At 39.1% G+C, this 12,983-nt stretch overlaps 1 protein-coding gene across 1 annotated transcript in view; it reads right to left on the minus strand.

Annotated features, from left to right (window-relative positions):
- Window positions 1-12,983, minus strand: part of CEP152 (centrosomal protein 152) — a 97,065-nt gene extending 84,082 nt beyond the window's left edge. The window contains exons 1-2 of the mRNA XM_082841177.1: window positions 12,883-12,983; window positions 6,615-6,708 (exon numbers count right to left, since the gene is read on the minus strand). Coding sequence (XP_082697303.1) covers window positions 6,615-6,701 — 87 coding nt within the window. The 5' untranslated portion in view covers window positions 6,702-6,708; window positions 12,883-12,983. The remainder of the gene's footprint in view (window positions 1-6,614; window positions 6,709-12,882) is intronic.

A 12,983-nucleotide genomic window follows, 5' to 3' on the forward strand; every position in this document is an offset into this window, starting at 1 on the left:
TCCCTAACATGGGAAAGGAAATAGTCACCCAAGTCCAGGAAGCGCAGGGAGTCCCATACAGGATAAAACCAAGGTGAAACACGCCGAGACACAGACTAATCAAATTGGCAAAAATTAAAGACAAAGAAAAATTATTGAAAGCAGCAAGGGAAAAATGACAACATACAAGGGAACTCCCATAAGGTTAACAGCTGATTTCTCAACAGAAACTCTACAAACCAGAAGGGAGTGGCATGATATACTTAAAGTGATGAAAGGGAAGAACCTACAACCAAGATTACTCTACCCGGCAAGGATCTCATTCAGATTCAATGGAGAAATCAAAAGCTTTACAGACAAGCAAAAGCTAAGAGAATTCAGCACCACCAAACCAGCTCTACAACAAATGCTAAAAGGAACTTCTCTAAGTGGGAAACACAAGAGAAGAAAAGGACCTACAAAAACAAACCCAAAACAACTAAGAAAATGGTCACAGGAACATACATATCGATAATTACCTTAAAGGTGAATGGATTAAATGCTCCAACCAAAAGACACAGGCTTGCTGAATGGATACAAAAACAAGTCCCATACATATGCTGTCTACAAGAAACCCACTTCAGACCTAGGGACACATACAGACTGAAAGTGAGGGGATGGGAAAAGATATTCCATGCAAATGGAAATCAAAAGAAAGCTGGAGTAGCTATATTCATATCAGATAAAATAGACTTTAAAATAAAGAATGTTACAAGAGACAAGGGAGGACACTACATAATGATCAAGGGATCAATCCAAGAAGAAGATATAGCAATTATAAATATATATGCACCCAACAGAGGAGCACCTCAATACACAAGGCAACTGCTAACAACTATAAAAGAGAAAATCGGCAGTAACACAGTAATAGTGGGGAACTTTAACACGTCACTTACAGCAATGGACAGATCATCCAAAATGAAAATACATAAGGAAACAGAAGCTTTAAATAACACAATAGACCAGATAGATTTAATTGATATTTATAGAACATTCCATCCAAAAACAGCAGATTGCACTTTCTTCTCAAGTGTGCACTGAACATTGTCCAGGATAGACCACATCTTGGGTCACAAATCAACCCTCAGTAAATTTAAGAAAATTGAAATCATATCAAACACCTTTTCTGACCACAATGCTATGAGATTAGAAATCAATGACATGGCAAAAAACGTAAAAAACACAAACACATGGAGGCTAAGCAATACATTACTAAATAACCAAGAGATGACTGAAGAAATCAAAGAGGAAATCAAAAACTACCTAGAGACAAATGACAATGAAAACACGACAACCCAAAACCTATGGGACGCAGCAAAAGCAGTTCTAAGAGAGAAGTTTATAGCTATACAAGCCTACCTCAAGAAACAAGAAAAATCTCAAGTAAACAATCTAACCTTACACCTAAGGGAACTAGAGAAAGAAGAACAAACAAAACACAAAGTTAGCAGAATGAAATCATAAAGATCAGAGCAGAAATAAATGAAATAGAAACAAAGAAAACAATAGCAAAGATCAATAAAACTAAAAGCTGGTTCTTTGAGAAGATAAACAAAATTGATAAACCATTAGCCAGACTCATCAAGAAAAAGAGGAAGAGGACTCAAATCAATAAAATTAGAAATGAAAAAGGAGAAGTTACAACAGACACCGCAGAAATACAAAGCATCCTAAGAGACTACTACAAGCAATGCTATGCCAATAAAATGGACAACCTGGAAGAAATGGACAAATTCTTAGAAAGGTATAACCTTCCAAGACTGAACAAGGAGGAAACAGAAACTATGAACAGACCAATCACAAGTAATGAAATTGAAACTGTGATTAAAAATCTTCCAACAAACAAAAGTCCAGGACCAGATGGCTTCACAGGTGAACTCTATCAAACATCTAGAGAAGAGCTAACACCCATCCTTCTCAAACTCTCCCAAAAAATTGCACAGGAAGGAAAACTCCCAAACTCAGTCTATGAGGCCACCATCACCCTGATACCAAAAACAGACAAAGACACTATAAAAAAAGAAAATTACAGACCAATATCACTGATGAATATAGATGCAAAAATCCTCAACAAAATACTAGCAAACAGAATCCAACAACACATTAAAAGGATCATACACCATGATCAAGTGGGATTTATCCCAGGGATGCAAGGATTCTTCAGTATACGCAAATCAATCAATGTGATACACCATATTAACAAATAGAAGAATAAAAACCATATGATCATCTCAATAGATGCAGAAAAAGCTTTTGACAAAATTCAACATCCATTTATGATAAAAAGTCTCCAGAAAGTGGGCATAGAGGGAACCTACCTCAACATAATAAAGGCCATATATGACAAACCCACAGCAAACATCATTCTCAATGGTGAAAAACTGAAAGCATTTCCTCTAAGATCAGGAAAAAGACAAGGATGTACACTTTCACCACTATTATTCAACATAGTTTTGGAAGTGCTAGCTACGGCAATCAGAGAAGAAAAAGAAATAAAAGGAATACGAATTGGAAAAGAAAAAGTAAAACTGTCATTGTTCGCAGATGACATGATACTATACATAGAGAATCCTAACGATGCCACCAGAAAACTACTAGAGCTAATCAATGAATTTGGTAAAGTAGCAGGATACAAAATTAATGCACAGAAATCTCTTGCATTCCTATATACTAACGATGAAAAATCTGAAAGAGAAATTATGGAACACTCCCATTTACCATTGCAACAAAAAGAATAAAATACCTAGGAATAAACCTACCTAGGGAGACAAAAGACGTGTATGCAGAAAACTGTAAGACACTGATGAAAGAAATTAAAGATGATACCAACAGATGGAGAGATATACCATGTTCTTGGATTGGAAGAATCAATATTGTGAAAATGACTCTACTACCCAAAGCAATCTACAGATTCAATGCAATCCCTATCAAATTACCATTGGCATTTTTTATGGAACTAGAACAAATCATCTTAAAATTTGTATGGAGACACAAAGACTCTGAATAGCAAAAGCAGTCTTGAGGGAAAAAAACAGAGCTGGAGGAATCAGACTCCCTGACTTCAGACTATACTACAAAGCTACAGTGATCAAGACAATATGGTACTGGGACAAAAACAGAAACACAGATCAATGGAACAAGATAGAAAGCCCAGAGATAAACCCACGCACCTATGGTCAACTAATCTATGACAAAGGAGGCAAGGACATACAATAGAGAAAAGGCAGTCTCTTCAATACGTTGTGCTGGGAACACTGGACAGCTACGTGTAAAAGAATGAAAATAGAACACTCCCTAACTCCATACACAAAAATAAACTCAAAATATATTAAAGACCTAAATGTAAGACCGGACACTATCAAACTCTTAGAGGAAAACATAGGAAGAACACTCTTTGACATAAATCACAGCAAGATCTTTTTTGATCCACCTCCTAGAGTAATGGAAATAAAAACAAAAATAAACAAATGGGACCTAATGAAACTTCAAAGCTTTTACACAGCTAAGGAAACCATAAACAAGGCAAAAAGACAACCCTCAGAATGGGAAAAAATATTTGCAAATGAATCAACAAAGGATTAATCTCCAAAATATATAAACAGCTCATGCAGCTCAATATTAAAGAAACAAACAACCCAATCCAAGAATTGGCAGAAGACCTAAATAGACATTTCTCCAAAGAAGACATACAGATGGCCAAGAAGCACACGGAAAGCTGCTCAACATCACTAATTATTAGAGAAGTGCAATCAAAACTACAATGAGGTATCACCTCACACCTGTTAGAATGGACATCATCAGAAAATCTACAAACAACAATTGCTGGAGAGGGTGCGGAGAAAAGGGAACCCTCTTGCACTGTTGGTAGGAATGTAAATTGATACAGCCACTATGGAAAACAGTATGGAGGTTCCTTAGAAAACTAAAAATAGAATTAGCATATGATCCAGCAATCCCACTACTGGGTATATACCCAGAGAAAACCATAATTCAAAAAGACACATGCACCCCAATGTTCACTGCAGCACTATTTACAATAGCCAGGTCATGGAAGCAACCTAAATGCCCATCGACAGAGGAATGGATAAAGAAGTTGAGGTACATATATACAATGGAATATTACTCAGCCATAAAAAGGAACAAAATTGAGTCATTTGTTGAGATGTGGACGGATCTAGAAACTGTCATACAGAGTGAAGTTAGTCAGAAAGAGAAAAACAAATACCGTATATTAACGCACGTATGTGGAACCTAGAAAAGTGGTACAGATGAACCGGTTTGCAGGGCAGGAGTTGAGACCGAGATGTAGAGAACAAATGTATGGACACCAAGGGGTGAAAACCGTGGTGGGGTGGGAATGGTGGTGTGATGAATTGGGTGAATGGGATTGACATGTATACACTGATGTGTATAAAATTGATGACTAATAAGAACCTGCAGTATAAAAAAACAAACAAACCAAAAAAACAACTAACACTAACCTTTCTTTGGGTTATTTGTATGGAAATATGTTAATATAAATGTTTCAGACATTACATAAAACTTCTAAAAATCTTAAATGTTCTGGTATAATGTTATAAGTCATAATTCTAGTTATTACTTTAAAATGTATATCTCAGAAATAACTAAATTTCTTTGTCAATTGCATTATTATGAACATTCATCAAATCTTTATCCGTGGTCATTTTTAAGTCTTTTGTCATTTACAGACAGTTCTGGATGTACTCTGATGCTTTTGCAAATATGTTCCTATAAAAGGGTTTCATCTTCAAGGAATTCATGGAAAAGACTCTGACAAGTACGGGTTTCTGGTAACTGACTATACTGCTGAACTGAATGAATAAGCATTTTCAGAACTCTAATGGAAAACTGCTGAACTCATAAAAGTGCTAACAAAAGATCAAGATAAAAAAAATTAATTACATGGGACTGAGTGAACTGATGAGGATGATAACTTTTGTGACTTTCTGTTTGAATAAAAAAAAAATATCCCACAAGGACTCAGAGGCAAAAAATACACAAATCAATTTGCACTGCAAAGTAAAGGAGCTGTTACAGTGGAGGATTCCTGGACTGAATGTCAATATTATGACATAGTATGAGTGTGTTTCGTGTTTGGTATTTGCAATCGTTGCTTTTGTTGTGGTCGTCCATTTACAAGGCTTGGTGTCAGTCTATTTATCTCTTGTAAAAATAAAATACAGTGTGTGTGTGAGAGAGAGAAAAAAAAAAAGCCACCCAGAATTGGCCTAAAAATAAAGAAAGAAAGAAAGAGAACTTATGGTTACCAATGGGGAAAGGGGGGAGGGATAAATTAGGAGTTTGGGATTAACACATATACACTACTATATAAAATCGATAACCAACAAGGACCTACTGTGTAACACATGGAACTATACTCAATAGCTTGTAATAACCTATAATGGAAAAGACCCTAAAAAAGAATATATATATATATAAAACTGAATCTCTTTGCTGTACAACTGAAATGAACACAACATTGTAAGTCAACTATATTTCAATAAAAAATTTTAAAAACACCTGAAAAAACAAATGGGTCACAGCAACATTCAGTGCAAAAGCAGCCTGTTATCGCAGTCAATCAAGAAATCTGACTCAAACTAAAAACAATCATAACAAGCAAGTTGATTCCCACCAGCTGCTACTATTACTACTGGGCCAAGGATTTCGTTACACACACACACACACACACACACACACACACACACACACACACACGATCTCCTCCTCTTACTCCTTTTCTCCTGTAATCTCGTCGCACAACACAGCATTCAGGAAGATCTTTCAAATATACGGTCAGATAGCACTTCCCTGCTTAAAATCCTCCACTAGCTTCCCACTGCCCCTAGGATAAAATACAAACACCCTCCCTTGACGCACCGTGACCGGGCCCAGACCACCTCTTCCCCGCCTCCACCACTCACCCCTTGCTCACACAGTCCCGATACCACAGCCTTCTGGCTGCTTCACAGATATGCAGGGTCTGCTGCCTACTTCCAGGCTTTACACTGGTTGTGTCCGAGCCTAGGGCATCCTTCCCGGGCTTCTGTGAGGCTGCTCCCTCTCGTGAGTCAAGGCTCAGCTCGAACATTTCCTCCTCCGAGAGGCCTTCCCTCACCAGTTCCTGGCTGGTTGCCTTAAAACCACCTTACCCTGTCTCCCTGTTGTTTGTCAGTGCTAAATCAGCCCTCACCCAGATTGCTTTACTCGCCTGTTATTTGGTTCACCGGCGGCCCCCACGCGGATGCAGGCTACCCGAAGCAAGGGAACCTGCTGGGCTCGCCCATGCGAGTAGGCCTCTGCCCCAAGACTGACCGCTACCTCCTAAACGAAAAGCGCTTCAGCAATCTAACCATCTATCTAGGGCATCGTACACAGTTATGTTTCATTCTTGTCCAAAAGAAGGAAGCATTCCACTCATCTACCTTTCAAACGTCCAGATGCTGATCAAGTTTTGGGGCTTTGGGAATAAAAAGAACCATAAATCCTTCAAAATGACACAAAATGATGTAATTTTGGTCAGGATATAAAATTGTTTAAGATTGGGTTTAGAATTCTTTTTCTGAATAACTTACCTCTTTCTCCCTTTCATAGTCTTCTTTGTCATATTCTTCGTCTTCATTTTGCGTCTGCAGTGCCACACTGCCGAAGTCTAGTGACATGGTCCTCCTGCGGGAACAGAAAGATGTTTGGTTTCTAAATAGCCCAGAAAATCTCCCCAGACCAAACTACATAAGAGATGCCATACACAAAAAGACAGGAGCAGCTGGGGAGAAGATAGATGTAACTAATGTATGACAAATGGTTAGTATTACAACTATAAAGAAAGTTCTTACAAATTAATCATGATTCACAGAAAATAGCTGTTATGACAGAAATTCATGAAAATGAGAAAATGCCCAAAGCTAATAAACCTATAACTAGACCTTTCTAGTGGTCTGGAAAGAATAACTCAAACAGTAAGATTTTTGTCCACACACAAAAATAATAATAATGAACCAGGAATATGCCAAAACATACAAATTTTAAGAATACGCTCAAAGTTTCTAATTTGATGTATTAAAGATGGCACAGGTAGCATCCTCCACAACTTGCTTCATCTTCTGAATATCACAAATCCAAATGTCATGTTTTTCAGAAAGAGAGCCACTAAATCCTGAGTTAATGATTGCTCCCCAAAAAACATTTACAATCCAGTAAACTCCACAGAGCACACAACAAAAATATGTGTTAGGACGTTCCTGGTGGTGCAGTGGTTAAGAATCCGCCTGCCAATGCAGGGGACACAAGTTCAAGCCCTGGTCCAGGAATATCCCACATGCTGCTAAACAACTAAGCCCATGCGCCACAGCTACTGAGCCTGTGCTCTAGAGCCCACAAGCCACAACTACTGGGCCTGCATGCCACAACTACTGAAGCCCGTGCGCCTAGAGCCCGTGCTCTGCAACAAGAGAAGCCATCACAATGAGAAGCCTGCGCACCACAACGAAGAGTAGCTCCCGCTCGCTGCAACTAGAGAAAGCCCTCACACCGTAACGAAGATCCAACACAGCCAAAAATAAATTAAAAAATATATATATATATATATATATATATGTATATGTGTTAAATGTCCTGCTCTTAAGCTTGATAAAATCAAGTTCTAGCAAAAAAATACTCAGGAAAAACAGAAGTGAAGGATGTGAAGCTATGACACTGTCCCAAAGCAGCAGCAAGACTTCCCTGGAGAATGGTCACTGCTGTGGCAGAAGCAGCAGCAGGAAATGGGTTTTCAAGTACTGACGGTCAAAAGACTGCTGATGATTTGAATTATACTTAGGGATCCTGACACTACACAGAAACTACCCAGAATTTCAAAACTCTGAACAATCCTGACAAAAAAGTAGGCAAGCATCATCAATTACACAGCCTAATGCTGTCCTCTATTCAGCCCACTCTTGTGCATGCCAATGAAATGCACTTTGATGTGAGGCTGGGCCACAGATCATACACTCACTTTTCAGGCTCTAAAATGTCATTAAACTGGAAGTGGAATGAGAAGCATACACCGGGCAATCCGAACATATTTTACCATAAAGAACTTACCTCCCTCGTGTTGACAGTAGAGAACTAACATCACAAACTTTTATGTAAGCCAATAGCTCTATATCAAAAGATATTCCTCTTCATCAGCTCTAAGGCGCCCTTGATGGTATGACACAGTTCTGGTCTGTACCACTAAGAAAAAGATGTGGCCAATTAAATCATGACATATCATTAACTTTAAAATGCAGCCTCTTTGTAGATGTTAAAATGTGAAAAGAAGGGAGTGCCCAGGCGGTCCAGTGGTTAGAACTTGGCGCTTTCACTGCCGTGACCTGGGTTCAATTCCCTGGTCGGGGAATTAAGATCCTGCAAGCCACACGGAGCGGCAAAAAACAAGTGAAAAGAAAATGTGCACATTATAATAGATGAAATATGGTATTACAGATTAACACAAATATGAATTTCAATGCTGAAAATCCCCATAAGTTTTAGTTTGTTTTACAAGGACTGTTTCTCGGCCAAACTCTAATTTGCAGTCCACCTTCTTTATCCCTCCGCTCTCTGATCGCTCCCTACACCCAACCCATCCCTTTTAATTCTATGAATTCAGACTCCTCACATCAATGAAACCCTTCCAGCCTCTGCTTCTTAGACCAGACCTGCTCCTTTCTGTTCTTGTGCCAGGGCTACATGGAGGAAGGGACACACGCACTCCTTCACTGAGAGGTAAAATAGAGAGGCTTGGGGACTCTAAACCTTGTCTCCACCCAGCAGCTACAAGAAACCTCTTGTATACCAGCATAAGATGGATATCTGAATATGGTAAAGAGCCTACAATGTAGCTGAAATGGTGAGGGAAAAACAGTAACACAAGCTCATGTCTCTAGGGTTTTTTCACTACTTCAAGTGAACATCAAGTCTATAGAATCTATAGATTATGAAAATACAAGCCCATGTAAATGCTTGCTCCTTAAAAGAAAGGCAATTAAGCTGGACCTTAAAGATATCCCTTAATTCTCCAGGCAGAAATAATCTTTCCTGCTTCTAATTCTTATGACATTTTCCACCTTTCCCTGAATTTTATAGTTAAAGCCAGAATAGGGAATTTGGGTTAATTTCCCTTTTATTAAGTAAAAGGAGGGAGGGTTGTTTTTTTTTTTTCCAACACTTCACCAATCTGCCATCCATCAATTCCTGTTGAATATTGAAAAAAGAACATTAAGATTTATAAGAGCTTATTGCTAAATACAGTTATTTTAAATAAAGAACTGCTTTTTCTCAGATAGAGAATAATGAATTCTACAAGGTGTTTTCATTTTTTTTAATAAAGTCTAGTTTTCTCTTTTTTTGGCTGCACAGCATGCAGGATCTTAGTTCCCAAACGAGGGATTGAAGCCAGGCCCTTAGCAGTGAAAGTGCGGAGTCTTAACCACTGGACCGCCAGGGAATTCCCTATTTTCATTTTTATGTGAAGAAAATGTAAAAGACAAAACTGTATCTTTTTTTTGAATGGCATTTTAAATCCAAACCATGTCATTAAAGAAGAAATCTGAAAATATCTGAAAGAACAAACTCTCTCCACTGAGAGGAAAAGGTACACATTAGCTTTCCTTCTGAAAAGTGCAAATTACCAGAGACCATAAGAAATTATTTTAGGCATTAAGGGAAATTTGATAAACTTACTGTGGCTTAAAAAACAAAGAGGGAGACTAAAAAGGTAATTAGTATTTAACTAAAATTTAAAATAAAAGCTAATGCTTTTCTTCTGCTTATTAATCGCTACTGATTACTGCTATCAGAGACTTTACTGTAATATTCAGAACAATAAAAGAGGCTGCTTAAATTTAAAAGAAAAAACTAGCAAGATAATAAACCCAGAAGCCATAAAGGAAAAACTTGACGGAAACTTATACACACATACAAAAAAAAACTGTATATGGCCAAAACAATCATTAGCAAGTCAAATATTATGTAAAAAAAAAAACATCATCAAAGGGTAAAATAATAAGAGACTTGCAAAACACAAGAGAAAGTCCCAATATACAATTCTCACAAAGAAATGAGAAAAAGACAACTCAATTTAAAATGGGCAACTGATACATTTCATTAAAAAAAAAAGAAATGCAAATGCTCAACAAACTTGAAAAGATGCTTAATCTCACAAAGAATTCAAAGCGCCATTTAAACAATGAAATATGATTTTCAACCACTAAATTAAAAAAAACACATGATAACAGCTAGTGGTGGCTATTTTTTTTTAATTATTTTATTTATTTCTGGCTGCATTGGGTCTTTGTTGCTGCACGCGGGCTTTTCTCTAGTTGCGGTGAGCAGGGGCTACTCTTCGTTGTGGTGCGCGGGCTTACTGCTGTGGCTTCTCTTGTTGCGGAGCACCGGCTCTAGGCACACGGGCTTCAGTAGTTGTGGCATGCAGGCTCAGTAGTTGTGGCTCGTAGGCTCTAGAGCGCAGGCTCAGTAGTTGTGGCACAGGGGCTTAGCTGCTCCACGGCATGTGGGATCTTCCCGGACCAGGGCTCAAACCCGTGTCTCCTGCATTGGCAGCCGGATTCTTAACCACTGGGCCACCAGGGAAGCCCTAGTGGTGGCTATTTTATAGGAAACAGGCATCCTCATGAATTGCTGATGAAAGTATGAATTGGGAAAACCATCTTGAGAACTATCAATATTAATATATTGAAAAAGAACATTTTCCCTAGTAAAAGTACTTTTGAATAAATTGGCAATACTGTGTCACTAATAAAAATAATGAAATATCTCTCTATATATTGCCTATTTAAAAAATCAAGATGCAGAATAAGTGTACAGTATGCTTTTTTAATAGCAAGATGGTTAATACTTTCTTCCTAGATAGATAACTTTTTCTGAACCTATTTACAAGGCTATGTTCTGTCATATGTCCCACTCATTACTCATTTTGTTGTCGCTGGTTATGTTTTCTTTGCCCTCCTTGCAATGAGAAAGACCAATGTGTGTTTAATTGGACAAAACATTAGAAAGCAAAAGTAGCACTGTTTTTGCCTCATCTAATAGCCTATAAGCACTCTGGGGGCAGAATTTAAATGTATCTCCCCCACCCTTTGCACACACCAATATTTGTTGAATAAATATAATACATTCATGTTGCTCTCTACAGATTTATTATTTCAATAAAAATTTTACTGAGCACCTACTGTGGGCCAGGTTATAGCCTATATGTATCTAAGACATGCTACCAGCCATGAGAAGCTTACAGTCCCTTAGGGAAACAATGATACGAATTAATAGTTAAATGATACCTTGTAATACATTCTGTAATAGAGGAAAGTACAAAGTACAAATTAACTATGCTAAGAAGAAAATAAGGCTGAAAGAAGTTTCACGGAAAGACATTAGAAATAGATCTTAAAGGACACAATATGGCTGTTAAGTGGTTAAGAATGAGGGCACTCATTCAGACAACCTGGGCTCAGTTCTGGCTCTCCTGCTTAACAGCTGTGTAAACTTGCACAACTGTTTCCATTTCTTCATTAATAAAATGGGGGTAAAAAACAGTACCTGCACCAAAGACTGGTTACGAGGATTCACGAGACTAATGTACATGAAGCGCTTAGCACTGTGTACCAATCAATACATCTTAGTTTTGTTTTTATCATGACATGTTACTCATGAATAGAAGTCTGCCGGCTACAAGAGGTTAAAGGAATAAACAGCATTCAGTATATCTGAGAAAAGGTGAATATGCAGTGTGTGGGAAACTTTCCTTCAAATATTGCAATCTTTTCTAGAATGAAAATGCCACTTTCTTCAAGATGCCCTCCCCCCATGAAATTAGTCATTCTTTGGTACTTTCAAGCTATATTTCTTACACTTTTCTTATAGCTTCAATTTCAGCCTCTCATTTAGTTGAGTGCATTCACATCTAGGAGGTGCATATAAATTGTCATGCATTGTGAAGGATAAGGTGAAATTCAGCTTAAATCACACTCAAGTTCATGACTGTAAGATAGAAAAGGCTAAGTGCCACAAAAGCGTCTTTAAGTGCCCTGAGAGTTAGGAAATTCTACTTACTTGCTTACATGCTAGCTTCCTTTCTAGAATGGAAATAGCCAGAGCACACTAGCCTGTTTCAGACTTGCAATACCAGGCTTAGGAAGCCTATTTATTCATTTAACAATTACTTGCCAAGCACTGTTCAAGATTACAAAGTTCATCAGGATTTGGTGAAGGGAAAGAAACACACATAAAAACAAAGGATGACAATAATCTGTGATCAGTGCTAATGACAGCAGCTTGGACAAATACATTCAGGGTGCCCAGAGGATGCAGCAAGCAGGCAACCACAGGTTGAACGAAGATAAACCCAGGGCCCTACCAAGGAACTCCGTTCGGCGTCAACTATGGCACAGCAAACAGGTACCGCGAGACCCAAGCTGCAAGGAGCCCAGGAGGCCTGGGGCTGCTGGCTTGGGCTGCCAGCGTTACATGCACTCGGTCAACACACGTGTACAGAGCACCCACTGTGAGCCTGGCACGGCGCCAGGGTGACCAGGGCGGGGGTCCCCAGGGTCGGGTCTCAGCGTTACCCTAGCGGCCTGGAGGAGGCGAGGAGGGCTTCCCAGACGTCACTTCTAAGTAGGATCTTGGGGTCTGGATGACACTTCAAAGTCAAAGGCGGAGCCCCGCCACCCGCAAGCAGTCCACCACCGCGGGATTTGGGGAGGGGACGGGTCAGTGCTCCGGGAAGCCTCAGCCAGAATCCCAAAGACCCCGCACCTCCTCCTATCCCAGCCCCAAGCCCAGCCAAGAAGCGAAACTCACCGGAGGCCACGGATGCTGTCACCGCGGAGACACCCTAGCTCCCGCCGAAAGCCAACTTCTAGCAAACCCCTCACCCAGGCTCCAACCCGCTAGCTCCGTCC

The sequence above is a fragment of the Leucopleurus acutus genome (genome assembly GCF_964270905.1).
Source record: "Leucopleurus acutus genome assembly, chromosome: 1".
NCBI lineage: Eukaryota > Metazoa > Chordata > Mammalia > Artiodactyla > Delphinidae > Leucopleurus > Leucopleurus acutus.